Source organism: Rhinopithecus roxellana, chromosome 20 (genome assembly GCF_007565055.1).
Source record: "Rhinopithecus roxellana isolate Shanxi Qingling chromosome 20, ASM756505v1, whole genome shotgun sequence".
NCBI classification, from domain to species: domain Eukaryota; kingdom Metazoa; phylum Chordata; class Mammalia; order Primates; family Cercopithecidae; genus Rhinopithecus; species Rhinopithecus roxellana.
Genome location: NC_044568.1, coordinates 20,271,116 through 20,288,204, shown reverse-complemented (window position 1 = coordinate 20,288,204; position 17,089 = coordinate 20,271,116). Strand labels below are relative to the sequence as shown.

The 17,089-nt window shown below is 46.4% G+C and overlaps 1 protein-coding gene across 11 annotated transcripts in view; it reads left to right on the top strand.

The window, feature by feature from the left end:
* Positions 1 to 17,089, top strand: part of BANP (BTG3 associated nuclear protein) — a 131,968-nt gene that overhangs the window by 28,295 nt on the left and 86,584 nt on the right. For all 11 annotated transcript variants that reach the window (XM_030924709.1, XM_030924708.1, XM_030924707.1 and 8 more), the window contains 2 exons: positions 3,225 to 3,316; positions 6,308 to 6,507. In XM_030924709.1, coding sequence (XP_030780569.1) covers positions 6,455 to 6,507 — 53 coding nt within the window. In that variant the 5' untranslated portion in view covers positions 3,225 to 3,316; positions 6,308 to 6,454. The remainder of the gene's footprint in view (positions 1 to 3,224; positions 3,317 to 6,307; positions 6,508 to 17,089) is intronic.

The following is a 17,089-nucleotide window of genomic DNA, read 5'->3' as shown; positions in this document are numbered from 1 at the left end:
AACAGGATAGTCAAGAAAGTAGAAGAAATAAAAATTTTCCATAATCGTACTGGTTGTAGCAGCTTTTAAATTGTTGTTGTGTATGTCTTTCCAATTTCTCCTTATTTTTATTTAAAAGAAAGACTTCTAGGATCATCTGACTTGGTGTGTACCGACCATGGCTTGTGCTAACTCTACCTGTCTGAATGCAAAAATTGTGACTTGCATCAGGCCTGTCATTGCAGTTGATTGATTGTGATATCTTTATTTATTTATTTAAGACAGAGTTTTGCTCTGTCGCCATGGCTTGTGCTAACTCTACCTGTCTGAATGCAAAAATTGTGACTTGCATCAGGCCTGTCATTGCAGTTGATTGATTGTGATATCTTTATTTATTTATTTAAGACAGAGTTTTGCTCTGTCGCCAGGCTGGAGTACAGTGGTGTGATCTCGGCTCACTGCAACCTCTGTCTCCTGGATTCAAGCGATTCTCCTGCCTCAGCTTCCCGAGTAGCTGGGATTACAGGCGCCTGCCACCATGACCGGCTAATTTTTGCATTTTCAGTAGAGACAGGGGTTTCACCATGTTGGCCAGGCTGGTCTCGAACTCCTGACCTCAGGTAATCCACTCACCTCGGCCTCCCAAAGTGCTGGGATTATAGGCGTGAGCCACTGCACCCAGCCTGATTGTGATATTTTAAAAATGAACAAGGAGTTCTTTTAATTCTAAAAGCAATGCATACAAAATTATAAAAAGCAACACATACAAAAAGCAGCGAAGTACAAAGAAGAAAATCAATGTCACTTGCTGTCCCATTACCTGTGGAGTCATTACTGAAGTTACTGCACGCCTGTCTGCTGCCCTTATGACGAAACTAGCTCTGTGACCCCAGAGAAGTTTTGTAACCTTTCTGGATTTGTTTTCTTCTCAACAAACTAAAAGGTTAGAGTAATAAGTGCGAGGGTCTCTCTCTGTTCTTCCAGGCCTGGTGTGATGACCAGTTTTCAGTGAGAGTAAAGAGCCTTTGACTGAGGTCCTGAGAACCTTTGACTAACCACAGGCACTTGCGGGCATGGAGTTTGAAAAGTTTCATTACGTGAGAATTCATCTGCAGAGGCTTAGGTGGTGATGGTTGACACGCTCCCTGCCTCTGAGGAATCATGAGGCCGAAGGCAGGGCCATGTGCTGCTTGTGAGCCAACAATAGTCCTTGGCTTCGGATAATTTCCCACTGGGTAGATCAGATTTGGCTGCTTTTGCCTAGGACCTGTGAGAGGTTCCTGTTAGAACTGTGGGACAATTCTGCATCTTTAAGTTTCAGAGTTTTGAGCAGAATTATCTAGTGTGTACAGGCTTAAAGGCATGGGCATTCTTTTTTGTTTTCCTGTTAAGATCTTCTTCGGAATGTCAATCAATGTAATTCCGAGGGGAGTTGCTTTGGTGGAGGTGGAGGCAGGGACCAGAGAGGCCTCTGCACTTGGCTTTCCTCTAGCACCCGGAGAATCTGAACGCCAGCCAGGAGTGCTTCGCCCACATCTGTGGGCAGCCTTGCGTGTAAGGTGCTGGGAGGGTGGTCTGCTCCGGGGTGGGTGCTGTCACCTCGGTGGTGTCACGGTATAAAAGTATAAACAGGTGTGAGCTGAGGCTCTTCCAGGAATGGCTTCCCGAACAAGGTGGCATTTGAGTGGGGCTGGACAGAAGGTGGTTAGATTTCCCTGGTGGAGACGGCTGGAGGGTTGGTAGTATGGGAAGGGCTGGGGCACAGTCCACACCAGCAGAGTGGGGCGGGTGTCATCTGGCCACAGTGAGGTCATCCTGCTTGGCTGTGGCGTGGGTGCCTTGAAAGCAGATGGTGTGCCAAAGGTGTGCATGTGCTCAAGGGTATTCCCAGTGGCCTCATTCAGATATCGGATTTTTTTCTACCAGGAGCGTTACAGGAAACATGCTCATATGTATGCACGTATATAGCATCTATTCGTATATACTGGCATTCATTTTTGTAAATAGTCACACACTGGTATTACTGTTAAAAACTTAAAGCTATTAATATTATAACCTGGATAGTTCCAGCTACTCAGGGGCTGAGGTGGAGGGTCCCTTGAGTACAGGAGTTTGAGTCCAGCCTGGGTGACATAGCAAGACCTCATCTCTTAAAAAACAAAAACAAACAAAACAAACAAACCAAAAAGAAAGATTACTATTAACCCCGAGTCCATGTTTGTTGCTCAGTGAGGAGGAAGGCTGCAGACAGACCTGTTGATGAGGTAGATGGTCTCGCACCTCCCGCATGTGCCCTTTGTTTATCTCAATGTGAGAGTGTGTAGACTAGAGCGTGGTAGGAATGCACTAGACAGTTCACACTGTCATTTCAGGCAAGGAAATGAGAAGAAAAAACACTCAAGGCACAATGTACAATCTTTAGCAAGAACTGTTGACCTTAAACTTCTGTCTATAACTGCAAATATGTCAAGTTTTTAAAATTGACTAGGTGAAAGGAAAAGAGAGGACTAGAAGGGTGACAGACAGATAGACATGTGGTTTGCAGAGGTGAGGCAGTTGTGGCCGATTTTGGTCTTTGATTTTTGAGGTTATCTTTGACTTTTTGTAGTCAATTTTAGACAAAAGGAAGGAGGTTGGGACCGGACTGTGGCCACCCTGAGCTGGGGCCGAGTTGCTTATCCTGTGGGAAGCCGTGGTGATCACCTGAGGCTGGCTGTGTGATGGGGGCAGCTGGTCTCAGCTGTGCCGGGAGGGTTGGGGTTCTGTCACTTAGTGTGTTCAGGTTGAGACTGGTTTGATTATTAGCACCTATGACGATGTGACATTCAGTGTTGTTTTTCCTCTTTCAGTTCTGGACCTGCAGTTAGAGTGGCTTTGATTTTGGAATGAGGTGACCAACAGATACAGCTTTATTTTAAAGTGGGGAAGAAATCATTATTATCGATTGGGTTTTATCAAACCAAACAGGGCAGCCCCATAGAGCATTGAGTCAGAAGCTTGCAGATTTGGAATTAGGATTGGACTCAGTGGCACATTAATTGCCCAGTGTCTGGGCTTTTCTTGGGATTAAGGAGTTATCCTATTTTCTGCCTGATTGAGAATAAGTTTAAAAAGGTAAAATATGAAATAGGTCCTGCTATTTCTCATTCAACCTTAAGGTGTCAGCGCTGTTTACTATCTTAATGTTAAAATAATTCTGTACAGCTTTTCATGTTAAACATTTTTTTCTCTGTCACCGATTTCAGTTGTTTTGGAGAATCATGTAGTGACAGATGAAGATGAACCTGCTTTGAAACGCCAGCGACTAGAAATCAATTGCCAGGATCCGTCTATAAAGGTAAAAATCTGACTCTGTTCTGTAATGTGTAGTGCACTGCAGATTTCAAGGGCTGCTATAACAAATCACCATCAACGGGATGGCCTAAAAATGTAGCCTCTCAGCTGTGGAGGCCAGAGATCCAAAACCAAGATGCGGGCAAGGTCTGGCTCCCTCCAAAGGTTCTAGAAGGTGGATCCTTCCTGCCTCTTCCAGCTTCTAGTGGCTCCGGGCCTTCCTCACCTTGTGGGGCACCTTCCAGCTTCTGCCTTCCGCTTCATGTTGCTGCTGCCTTTGTGTGTCTGTGACTGTTTCCCCTTCTTCCTCTAGTAAGGGCTTGTCGTTGAATTTAAGGCCCACCCTAATCCAGGTTGATCTCATTGACTAAATTACATCTGCACAGACCCAGAGAGTTTACATCCAAATTACATCTGCACAGATTCCGAAGAGACCACATGGGTAGATTCTAGCGGTTAGGATGTGGATATACATTTTAGGATGTGGCTGTATCACCAGGCAGCCCACTACAGAAGAGTGTGAGCCATTTTTTTTTCTCTTGAGGAGCATGAAGAGTAAGAATTGTTTACCTTGAGATACTGCTGAAGGAGCCATCTTCCCACACACCTGCAGGCCCATTTTGGATGGAAGGAAAGTGAACTTTCTACCAGTGATGAATGACTTCTGTGTCTGCCATTTAAGTCACTTAGATTCTAAAGTTTACTGGATGGGGTTCTTCAGAACCCCTCATTCAGTTAATTATTTTTGGATCTTTGAATTTGCTTGATTGGTTCTAGTATTTGCAGAGTCACAGAGGTAAACACCAGCACATGTGAGAAGTTTATGAGCGCAACACAAAACCAAAGTCACTTTTCATATAATTCCTCTACTTACACAGGGTTTCTACTTGGTCATATTTAATTTGTTTTATTAACAAGGAGAAGCAGTGTAAATGTGTATGAAAAACTTAAAAATAAGTTCACAGTAAAATGCCCATTTCCAACCAGTCGATACGATAAGACTCTGTTAGTAAACACTGCGTTTTCATCCCCTAAATAAATGCAGTTGTAATTTTATCGCAGAAGACACACCTGTTACGCACAGCACAGAAATATATAAAGTGGGCAGGAAGCGGCCCCGCCTTTGTCCTTGTCCCACTGTTGAGAAGAGGTTGGGCCCCTGGTTGAATGCGACCTGCGTAGAGTCGTGTGTGGCTCTAGGTTGTTTTATTAGCATATAAGAGAGATTTTCCCCCAAACCCCAGGCAGAATCATTTGTAGTTCAGAATTAAAATAATGTGGGCGCACTGTTCAAAGAATTTGAGAGCCGAACATTTGATGTTCTCCACTTGGTGAAAATAGTGGGGTTGTCAGTGGCCATTCAGGGATTCAGCCACCCATTGTTGCTTTTCAAGACGACGCATGTTTGTCATGCCATGGACCGTGCTCATTTGTAGGTAAGCTGACTGAGCGTCATCCGTGGGCTTGGGTCCACCTGACACCGAGGCTCCTTCCCTCTGTCACATGAGCCTTCAGTGTCACATTCCAACAGAGAGTAGTCAGTCAGGGAGGGTGAATTTCACTTGGTTTCTTTAGCTCCTGTCTATATCAGCGCCTAGTGGTGGTGAATGTTGCCAGGAGAGGTGGTGACCTGAGAAAAGGTGAGTTGTTGGCCAATATGTGGATTTTCCCTCCTGCAGTGCTGTCCCTGCCACTATGTACACCAGGTTTCCATGCCAGCTTACATGATGTTTGATATCACTGTAATTTTGATACTCTGCAGATTCCCTTTAGATCAGAAAGGAGAGTGGGCGTAAGCAGTGCTGTAGGTCAGCCGCAGTTAGTGGGAAAGCCGTTCCAGCTCCAGTGTGGGCCGGCCTCCCACTCCCCTGCGAATGTGGGCCGGCCTCCCGCTCCCCAGTGAATGTGGGCCTGCCTCCTGCTCCCCTGTGTGCAAGCTCCACAGCCAGCTCTCAGTGGCTTCCGCAGTGCCGCCCCTGCTCTCCCGCGCCTACCTCCCCCTTCCTTCTGATGTTGTGCACTTTGGGCCCCACACTCTTTAGGCCGTGGGCAGAAAAGGAGAGAGAAAAGACGAAACACAAATTCTGTGCTATTTTTAGCTGTTGATTCTTAAGACAAGTGCCAGCCTTCCTGACTACTAAGCAGGGCTGGTGGGCACTCCCCCAACTTGCCCCTCCCTAGCCCCGAAGGAGTGTCCTTCTGTCTGCTGGTGAGACCTGGTGGAGGGTGTCTCTTTTGCCCAGTGAATTCCTGCGTGATTAACACGTTTCCACATGTGGTCCTGGCAGCTTCTGGCTGGGACAGCCGTTGGGGAAATGAAGTTCTTCCCTTTCTGCTTTGTGTGTTTCTCTGTTCCTTGGGTTTGGAGTCTGACACATCACTGCTCACTGGGGTTACTTGGAGTTAGGAATCTGGAGGAGACTCAGCCGGAAAGGTCAGACGTGGAGCCCGGCTTTGCCGACCACTAGGTGGCAAGCTTGCCGCTCAGGAGCCCCACGGGAGCCTCAGGACCGAATCCGTCAGGGCCACAGGGGATCCAATCACCGTTTCCGATTAGGCAGCTTCCGATCAGGCAGCGGGGTGTGATGTGAATGTGCATGGCCTGTGGCTTTTATGCTGTTTTGATGTTAGGTGTAATCTGTTTTTATTGAGAAGATTTGACTAGTTTTTGTGTAAATTTACTGGTTAATAATAACATATTAAAGTACATACTTTTTAAAAATTAAGTGGACTTAACTAAGAATTGCAACTGCACATAGAAGTGAAACCATGATTAAATCCTCACATCTCAAACAGGACGTGTGACTCGTGTGTAAAGTGGGAAATCGTTACTCTCATGCTTCTGGCTCATAGCTAACGAGCCAGTTCCAGTGTGGAGATCGTCCTGTCCGAATCGATGGAGTTGAGATCAGGAAATAGCTGTTCGGTGTTTCTTGGGGTTGTCTTCTTACAGTTCAGGAGATCCTTCCTAAAGCCGGTCTTTTTTCACTTCCAGTCATTCCTGTATTCCATCAACCAGACAATCTGCTTGCGGCTGGATAGCATTGAAGCCAAGTTGCAGGCCCTGGAGGCCACTTGTAAATCCTTAGAGGAAAAGCTGGATCTGGTCACGAACAAGCAGCACAGCCCCATCCAGGTTCCCATGGTGGCCGGCTCCCCTCTCGGGGCAACCCAGACGTGCAACAAAGTGCGATGGTAAGAACAGACCAGGGTGCCGGGGCCTTCAGGTCACTTGGGGAGAAGCGGGTCACCTCCTCGCCCAGGCCCGCAGCTTAGTAGCTCAGTTTGCTGGAGATGCGCGGTGTCTGCCTCAGCAGTCTCGGCAGTTTCTAACTAAAGCTGAGTTTAGTTAGACCGAAACCGAACATGTGGCATCCTGCCAGGACGACCTGAAGTCATCCTCACGTGTCCCTTCCACAAAAAGCAGACCCATGCACCTTTTCTTTGGAACTAACCCACCCAGTCTTAGAAGATGTTTATGTGCTTCTTTCCTTTTTCCTACTCTACCTGGCTAGTCTTTAGATATGTTTTTCTTCATATGTGGTGTTTATACATTTCACGTGACTATACCAAACTTTCCATTCAAGCCTGCAGTTTTTATTTTGCTTATTTTTAAAAAGTAGAGTCTAATCTTAGAAAGCTGTGTGGTAGTTTGTGAACTGCTTGAGTAGAACCTTTATGATGTCTTAGAAAGTCTCAGAGCTGCTTGGTGTCCGCTCATCCAAGGCTTCTTGTCAGATGCTCCAGCTGGCAACTTGTGCTGACGCTCAGGCTCTGGCGTTGCTAGCCTTCCCCACACCTGGCCAGAAAGAAGTCCTGCTTAAGGCCGTGGACACGGCATGGCTTTGTGCTTGACGAGGGGCCTTTTGACTGAGCGCTGCTGTCTTCAAGGTTCCCTGGTCTGGCCACGGCCTTCTGCCCAGTGTGTCTGGGAGGAGAGAGAATGATGGGACGGCAGCGGTGGGGCCGGGACATGTGGACATGTGGATGCCTGAGGGATGGGAGCCGCAGCAAGCCTGGGAGGACTGTTGGGACCTTGCCGCCCATGTGTGCTGGCGGCTGGCGCTGGGTTAGGTGCTTTGTGGACCTTGCCAGGGAGTGTGGGAAGAGAGAGCAGGGGCTCCTTGGCTGGCTGGGCATGGGATTTTCATGAACATACCCTAGTACCGAGGTGGCTGGCTGTCCTGGCTTGTCTGGGGGCAGCTGCAGATAATGGCTGCCGTGCTAGCTGAAGCACTGGTGCCTCTTGGAACTGTCAGGCGTGCCGGGGGTTTAGGAAACGCTGCCCCGCCCTCCAAGCTCTGCTGCTGGTGGTGGAATTGGCGTTTCAGTTCGCAGGCGGGAGGTGGGGAGCGTTCGCATGCTCTGCTGAGACGGGGCCTTCACTCTGCACATATGCTGTCACTCACGCGTTTCCCCCCAGCAGAGCTCTGTTTACCGTGCCCTCTGTGCAGGGATGCTGTTGGGCTCTCCGGTCAGCTGTGCAAAGCTGTTGGACCCAATGCCTTTTTTTTTAAGGATAGTTTTTTGGGGTAATGTCCTCTTACCCTAAAATGCAGTGTTTAGAAAATATAACTTATGTCTCAAAAAAGAAAAAAGAAAATGTAATTTGTAACCTAAAATGAATAGACTGCTCTAGCTATAGAGAATAAATGTGATAGTATTGTGTGATGAGACAATACATTTCAACATGGTGATGGTCGGCCGTGAAAAAGCCAGACGTCCCACCTGGTGTGTTGTGTCCTGGTGACCGGGGGGTGGTCCCTGCAGACGGACCCAGGTGTGACACTGGGAGTTCAGCCCCCCGCTGGTGATGGATTGTTACAGAATAGTGAGCAGTTGCTAATGAACTTTCAAATAAAGCAAACTATGATTTTTTCTAGACTTATGTTATAGTTGAATTCATGGAAAATTCAAGTCATAGTAAGACCGTGCAAAAATGTTTTGTGTGTAAATGTTGAATAGAGTAAGTTTCTGAGTTCAGAGAGTTAGAAGCCTGTTTTCCACTCATGAAGTTCTGGTTCATTGTAAGTTTTGTGCGTGGAGAGTTTTTGTTGGGTGAGACTGTCTCACTCATTGAAGGACGTCTCAACCTCCCCTACCTCTGCCTGCCAAATTCCAGTACTCTCTGAATCTTGACCACCAAATGAGTCCCACGGGATCTCAAAGCACCCCGGGCTGCATTGAGAACCATTGTTCTAAGGAATTAAACACAAGGATGAACAAACCTCTCCTGTCCCCGGAGCCTTGTGTGCCGGAGGATGGCTGCCCATCACGTGTCACTTGTCACTTTGTGCCAGTGCTGGGCAGGTCATTGTCACCACTTGGGAAAAGTGTTGACAGAATCGATGGTGAGATTCCACCACTGCCGACGTGTGACAGGGAGAGAAGCGCCTGTGTGGAGCACTAAAGGCTGGAGCATGGTCTCCGTCGTGGGCCGGCCGTGAGGGTGCCGTGGTTGGGTTCCATCTGCATGGGGTGGAGCTCGGGCCTCCGGCTGCTACAGTTGCCCTGACGGACACTGGGGTGACCTTGGCCAAGTCACGCATTCATTTCCATCTGAGTTGCTAGTTTCCTCATCTTTAAAAAGGAGATGAGAGGAAGAGGACCTGGAGCTCCTCTGGGGCTGCTTCAGCCCAGGGTCCTCCTGCTTTCTGAGGGTAGCGGTGTCTGTGCTTACGAAAACACATCCATGGGGCGGGTGTTAGCCATAGACCTGCCATGGCAGAAATCCCCCATGCTTCTCTCTGCGTGTCAACGAGCAGTGAAATAAGAGTAAAGTGGCCTAATACTGACTCAGATGCACAATCCAGTTAACCCAGATGTGTGAGATCTTCTGGTTCGAAAGCACTGTATTGGCAAGGCAAAATCAACCTATTGTAGAATATATTTTTTGTATATCGGCATGGGGGTTATTAATATTGCTAATAAAACCATTATTTGTAAAAATTAAGATTAATAGAAGAATCGTTCTTCTATTTTCTCATAGCTTTAAATAGGATAAAAATATATTCTATTTGAAATCTTATTTAAAATATATCCTATGCAATATCACAAGAAAATGGAGGAATGGTTTCCTTTTTTTTGAGACTCTGCTCTGTCACCCAGGCTGGAGGGCAGTGGTGTGATCTTGGCTCACTGCAACCTCTGCTTCCCAGGTTCAAGCAATTCTCCTGCCTCAGCCTCCCGAGTAGCTGGGATTACAGGCATGCACCGCGCCGCCTGCCTAATTTTTGTAATTTTAGAAGAGACAGGGTTTCACCACGTTAGCCAGGCTGGTCTTGAACTCCTGACCTTAGGTGATCCACCCTCCTTGGCCTCCCAAAGTGCTGGGATTACAGGTGTGAGCCACCATGCCTGGTGGAAAGTTTTAAATGTGGTATATTTGAATGACTTTTAAAGGAGGAGGCTGGGTGCCATGGCTCACACCTATAATTCCAGCACTTTGGAAGGCCAAGATGGAAGGATCACTTGAACCCAGGAGTTCCAGACCAGCATGGGCAACATAGTGAGACTCCCATCTCTACAAAAAAATAAAAGAATTAGCTTGGCACAGTGGCATCTGCCTATAATCCCTTAGGAGGCTGAGGTGGGAGGATTGCTTGAGCCTGGGGGGGGTGAGACTATGGTGAGCTGTGACTGTGCCATTGCACTCCAGGCTGAGCGAGGCCCTAACTCAAAAAAAAGAAAAAAACAACAAAAACAAAAAGGGTGTTATTAAGTCTGGCATTTCTTTCCATATAAGTTCTTTTTAAAAGACAGTCTCACTCTGTCATGCAGGCTGGAGTACAGTGGTGCAATCTCGGCTCACTGCAACCTCTCCCTCCCAGGTTCAAGTGATTCTCCCACCTCAGCCTCCCGAGTAGCTGGAACTATAGGTGCATGCTACTGTGCCTGGCTAATTTTTGTATTTTTTGATAGAGATGGGGTTTTGCCATGTTGGCCAGGCTGGTATCTTTCCATATAAGTCCTGAAAATTAGAAATAAAAATTGCCAACAGTTGAGAGCTGTTGACAGAAAATTGTGGGAGAGAAGTAGCAGATAAGAACTTACTCCCATTATGTCAATGAAAAAAAGTATGTTTAAATTAGAAAGTTACTAATTTGTAAACACATATGAGTGAATGAGAATTGTCTGTCTAAAATGTGGGCAGTGGAACTTTGAAAAGGAAAAGTCTCCGAACAAAGTTAAAAATCGGTTAGCATTCCAAATAATAAGGTGCTTCTATGGATTATTTATTTTGGGACTCAGATATTTTGAGATGGGAGTCTCGCTCTGTCGCCCAGGCTGGAGTGTAATGGCATGCTCTCGGCTCACTGCAACCTCTGCCTCCTGGGTTCAAGAGATTCTCCTGCCTCAGCCTCCTGAGTAGCTGGGATTACAGGCGCACGCCACCACGCCTGGCTAATTTTTTTTTTTTTTTAATTAGAAACGGGATTTTACCATGTTGGCCAGGCTGGTCTCGAACTCCTGACCTCGTGATCCGCCCGCCTCGGCCTCCCAAAGTGCTGGGATTACAGGTGTGAGCCACCACCCCCGGCCGGGACTCAGGTATTTTAAATGAAGATTAGGAGTATGTGAGTCACTGATAGTATTATATCCAAATCATATGCTGTTAAAATAGCCCAGGGTTCCCAGGGCTCAGTCCTTGCTGTGAGGGATTAGCTGGGAAATCCGAGTGTAATCTTACAGCACAGATGCAGACACCTTAAGGGGCTTTGAGTTGTGATGAGGCCCCCGGAGAAAGGGCGAGAAGCTACCCCCTGCGGTGTCACTTGCCCTTCTGTTTAGAGCGGCTGCATCTGCTCAGAGCCAGCCCAACCTTCAACGGCGGGCACAGCCTTGCAGCAGCAGGGCGGTCACTGAGGCCCCCTGTCTGTGTGTGGAAATCCACCCCACCTGTGGGTTATTTCTCATTAAAACTGACTTGCGCTAGTCTGTGCTATCAGTGCTGAGAGCTGATGAGTTTTTCCTTTTACTCTCTGGAACACAAAAAGGCAGTGGAGTACCGCTTGCCTTAGTTGGCATTTTGGATCCAGATTTTTGGGTTCTACACCTGAATGAGATTCTTTAAATAACTTCGAGAACAAAGGAAAGAAAAAGAAAGCTCTTTTTATTTGAAGCTAAAGTTGAATCATTGTAATAAAAACGCGAGTCACCTGGATGGGCCTCATCCAACAGCCATCATCCACTTGGGGGCAAGAAAAATGGTCTTTTAATTTTTGTAGGTAGGTGCTTATTTTCTTCCTGCAGGTGTGCAGAATTTTGCTTCATTGCAATTCTGGCGTAGCAGCCTGAGATTTTAACTTTAAAGATGTTTGGGCCTGTCCTCTGAATGCTAGTGTGGACAGGTCAGTTGGGGCATTATGTCACATGGCCTGCAGGGATCCAGGGCACGCACATGTTCACACTTATACAAGTAAATGTTAGCATCCTTTGTCTGTGTACTTCCAAGCTGGACAGAGACAGTGGTGTGAATAGGATGCAGCAGAGCATGGAGTGTTGCCCATCAGGGGATGCAGGCCTGCGTGGCTGTGCACATCCAGGACATAGGGCGGGTGACAGGGCTCTGTGTGCTCAGCACACCTGTGGAGTTGGCTGCTGGGCAGCTCAGACTGCAGCTCACAGCCCAGGATTTTCTGCTTTGTTTTCATTAACTGAACATACTGACTGACTCGCAAAATTATTTTTAAAAATAAAAACAAGCTAATTTTATTTTAGTTTAATTAAAAAATAGATTTTAAAAATCTGCTTTTTAAAGCCATAGATGTTTGTCTTTAAGAACATTAAAGAATTAAGAACTAGCATGTTTCTACAATTTTACAACAATTATAAACCATAGGCTTCTGTATAATACTAGTTCTGGAAATTTTTAAAAGTGTGATTTCTTTTAAAGTATGTCTTCCAGAGATGGGTCATGTAAGACTCAATGGGGGAGAAATTGTTCTTTTCCTCAGAACTGACTGTTGACCTGTGGAGAATTGAAGTATTTGCTTAAGGAAAGATTTTAATTCCCTCTAGTATGCTGGCTGCTGACTCTGTTTCATTTCCTAGAGGGTCTTTTATTTTGTTTTGTTTCCTAGAGCGTCTTTTATCTATTATGTGGATAGATATTCATGGAAAGGCTGCTGTGGTGTTGTGTAGAGCCAGGCCTCGTTCTGAGCATCTCTGTTCTGGCATGGGAGCACCAGAGTTCTTGGCCAGGGTCAACCAGTCTTTTCAATTTTGGGTCACTGACATTCCCAGTCAAAATTATAGCATTTCATAGTCTTTAGAATCTGACAAACTCAAGGGAGAGCTGCTTGAATTGTGAAGAAATGGTCTGGTCTCAGCTAAGATGGTTTTGTTTAATTCTTTTCTTATTTAATCATTGAATTTTGGTTGCTTGCATTTAATTTCGTGTACATGTGATTTCTCTTCCTGACTGGACTAGAGTACCTTGCACAGCTGCCTATTTTTGATGACCTAATTGTGATACCTTCTACATGCTCGGGCTGAGTACTAGCCAAAGAAAACATACAGTTTACATACATACAACTTCCGGAATTATTCACATAATCGTATGCTTTAGAGATACAATCTAATAACCAGACTAATGAGAAACATAAATTTAAATGTTGTAATGATAATGCACATTCTAATAATTTGGAGCACTTCTCTAGTTTTAGAATAACTCATAACTCATTGGGATTGTATTGAATCTGTGGATCAATTTGGGGGAATTGCCAACTTAACAGTATTGAGTATTCTGATTCATGAACATGGTATGTCTCTCCATTTATGCAGGTCTTTAATTTATCTTAGCAGTGTTATACAGTTTTCAGTGTTCAACTCCTGTACATATTTCGTTACATTTATCTCTGAGTACTTCATACTTACAGATGCTATCATAAATGGTATTGTATTTTACATTTCAGTATCCAGTTGTTCATTGGAAGGATATAGCAGTACAATAGATTTTTCTTTACTGACCTTTATCCTGTGCCATTTCTAAATGAACTTGTTTTATATTTTCTGTAGGATTTAAAAAAAATATATACATAATTATGTTGCCTTTAAATAGAGTTTTGCTTCTTCTATAGAATTTCTATACCTTCCCTTCCTTTAATGTGCTGGACATGATCTTTATTTCGGTGCATTTTCTTTATAACAATATTTTTGCCTTATTCCTGATCTTTGAGTGAAAGCATCCAGCCTTTCACCATTAGGTCTGATGCTGCCTGTACCTTTTTCCCAGATGCTGTTTATCAGGTTGAAGAAGTTTCCTTCTGTGCTTTGTTTCATGGGAGTTTTTCGCATGAACGAACGGACATTGGATTTTCACATGCCTTTTCTGTATCTTCCCAAGATGATGGTATGGTGTTCCTTTTTGATTCTTTTGTGTGTGTGTGTTTTTTTTTTTTTTTTGAGACAGAGTCTTGCTCTGTCGCCCAGGCTGGAGTGCAGTGGCCGGATCTCAGCTTACTGCAAACTCCGCCTCCCGGGTTTACGCCATTCTCCTGCCTCAGCCTCCCGAGTAGCTGGGACTACAGGCGCCCGCCACCTCGCCCAGCTAGTTTTTTGTATTTTTTAGTAGAGACAAGGTTTCACTGTGTTAGTCAGGATGGTCTCGATCTCCTGACCTTGTGATCCGCCCGTCTCGGCCTCCCAAAGTGCTGGGATTACAGGCTTGAGCCACCGCGCCCAGCCTGATTCTTTTGTTAAAGTGAATTACACCGATTTCGAATGCTAACCGAACCTTGCATTTCTAGTATCATAAACCTGACTTGATCTCCGTGTATTCTGCTTTTGCTATATTGATGTTTATACGTGTATATTTATATAAACTGTAAGCTCCACCTCCTGGGCTCACACCATTCTCCTGCCTCAGCCTCCCGAGCAGCTGGGACTATAGGCGCCCGCCACCACGCCCGGCTAATTTTTTGTATTTTTAGTAGAGATAGGGTTTCACCTTGTTAGCCAGGATGGTCTTGATCTCCTGACCTTGTGATCCACCCGCCTCGGCCTCCTAAGGTGTTGGGATTACAGGCGTGAGTCACTGCGCCTGGCCGATCAGTTTTCTAATATTTAATGAAGAGTTTTTGCGTCTGTTTGTGGGATGTGTTAGTCTGCACTGTTTTTTTTTTTTTTTTACCATGTCTTTGTTTTGTTATCAGGATAATGCTGACTTCAGCAACGGAGCTGGGAAGCTGCCCCTCATTGTCTATTTTCTGAAAATGTTTCTGTGGGATTTTTATTTCTTTTTAAAAATTTGATAGAATTTCCCAGTGAAGCCTAGGTTTTTAATAATAAATTCAATTATTTTAATAAATATAGGTGTTTTCTAATAAATATAGAAACACCACACACTGTTCCTCATGGTACACACTGTATGTTTTCATGTCTGTGGGTCCATGGGACGCTCCGTTGCCAAGCCTCCCTGGCTCCTCTGATCCATGACAGTTTCTCACACTTCCTTGTTTTTGGCGACTTTTTGAGGATCTTTGGGTCGGGTATTTTGTAGGATATGCTTCTGTTGGAATTTGTCTCCTGACTAGACTGGGGTCACGGGTTTTGGGGAGGAAGGACACAGAGGTGAAGTCCTTCTCATCACATCCTGTCCCGGCCAGCACCATCAGCAGGACTCAGTGCTTGATGCTGATGTGGATCACCTGGCTGCGGTGTGCTCTTCAGCATCTTCCACAGTCAGGTGACTCTTGCCACTTTCATCCTGTACTTTGGAAGGAAGCCGCTATGCCCATCACCCGGTTGTGGAGTGGTGAGTTGTGTGCCGCCTCCTCGAGGGTGGAGTGTCACAGATACTGTTGTTAGTCTACCCGGGAGGCTTGTCTCTTCTTTCCCAGTGATTCATTTATTCACTTGTCTGTTTCCATCAACGTCTGCTCATGGAGATGTACTTTACACTGTGGGTTAGAATCCAGTTCTGCTTCATTCTGGTGCTCACATCCTTCCAGCTTTGGCCACTGGCAGCTTGTCAGTTGGCTCCTGTGCCCCTTGACATTCCCTCCATTCCCTCTTCATTGTAGGTGTTTCATCGTTAGTGTTTTTTTTTTTTTCTTTTGAGACAGAGTTTTGCTCTTGGTGCCCAGGCTGGAGTGCAGTGGGACGATCTCTTACTGTAACCTCCGCCTTCTGGGTTCAAGCAGTTCTCCTGCCTCAGCCTCCCAAGTAGCTGGGATTACAGGCCTTGCCACCACACCCGGCTAATTTTGTATTTATATTAGAAACAGGGTTTCACCATGTTGGCCAGGCTGGTCTTGAACTCCTGACCTCAGGTGATCCACCTGCCTTGGCCTCCCAAAGTGCTGGGATTACAGATGTGAGCCACCATGCCTGGCCTGAGTACTTTTTACTTGCACAGCACTACCAAATGCTTCTCCCGGCTCATTGTGAGTGCCTTTCTCAGCCTAGAATCAGCTGTTTCTCTGTGAATTGAAAAATGACGTTAGAGACCAGGATGCGGTGCGCGGAGGGCCCTGGCGTTAGAGACCGGAATGCGGTGCGCCGAGGAGGGCCCTGGCGTTAGAGACCGGGATGCGGTGCGCCGAGGAGGGCCCTGGCGTTAGAGACCGGGATGCGGTGCGCGGCGTCCTCCGAGCATGCGAAAGGTCCTGGGTGTCTTTTCACCCAAACATGTTGCCTAGGAACCCCCCATCCTGTGCCGCTGCGGCATGCTGACTTCTGTGGAGTCAGTTCTGACGCTGCTTCCCTCTCTCACTAGTAGTCATTTCTGTAGCTTCTAGGAAAGAGAAAGAAAATATACACATCCTTGACCTGCTCGCCCTTCTGATTTGGGATTGTTGGGTTGAAGTCACAGATCTCTGTCAGGGCACAAGCATGGCTCCTTGGGGACAGCAGCGTGAGGAGTTAGATCTGGAGCCTCTCAAAGCCGAGTGATTGCCAGAAGCTAGACGCTTCTTTCTTTAGCAGTGACTTTTTAAGGGTTACTCCCATTTCTCTGGGGCAGTGGTTATTTGGAGAGTTGGCTTTATGTTCTGTTTTGCTTATTTCGTTAGACATTAGGAAGAAAATTTTAATGCCAATTTATTTTTACCCCTGGGTATTTTTTGTTAGATCATGTTTTTATGAGTTTTTAATCTTTAGCGTGGCGCAGTGACTTAGGCCTATAATCCCAGCAACTCAGGAGACTGAGGTGGGAGGATCACTTGAGACCAGGAATTGAACACCAGCCTGGGCAACATAGGGAGACCCCGTGTATTAAAATAAAATAAAATAAAAAACCCCTGGAACCTGCAAGCAGTAGAAATATACTTGAGTAAATGTTTGATTAGTCTGAATGCTGACAGTATTGATTGGGTGACATGAGCCATGGCAGTAGAGGGTCCCCTGGACTTGTGATTAGCACAGTGGGAGGGTGCATTTTGCTTGTTCAGGGGGCAGTTTGGGCGATTCTCGTCCTCCCACAGCTGCCCCGGGTGCCTCTGATGCCTGAGCCTTCTACCGTGTGCTCACCCTGTGGCCTTGGGGTCCTCAGCCTGGGGAGGGGAGAGACGTGAAAAGGTGCATCCTGTTGTTAAAAGCTGTGTCCTGGAAGTGACACACCTCTCGCCTGTTAGAGTCCATCGGTGGAGTCGGGCCACAGGGCCGTGTGTGCACAGAAGGGGGTTGGGAAATGCAGTCTGGATGTGCGGGGGCTCCTGGGACAGGCCCTGATGGCAAGGGAAGTGGGCTGTGGGCTGCCCTGGCCTGGGGGGCTTCGGGGGGCCTGCTTTTCCTCCTGCTGAAGCTCTGAGCAACTCCTCTTTTTGTAAGCACA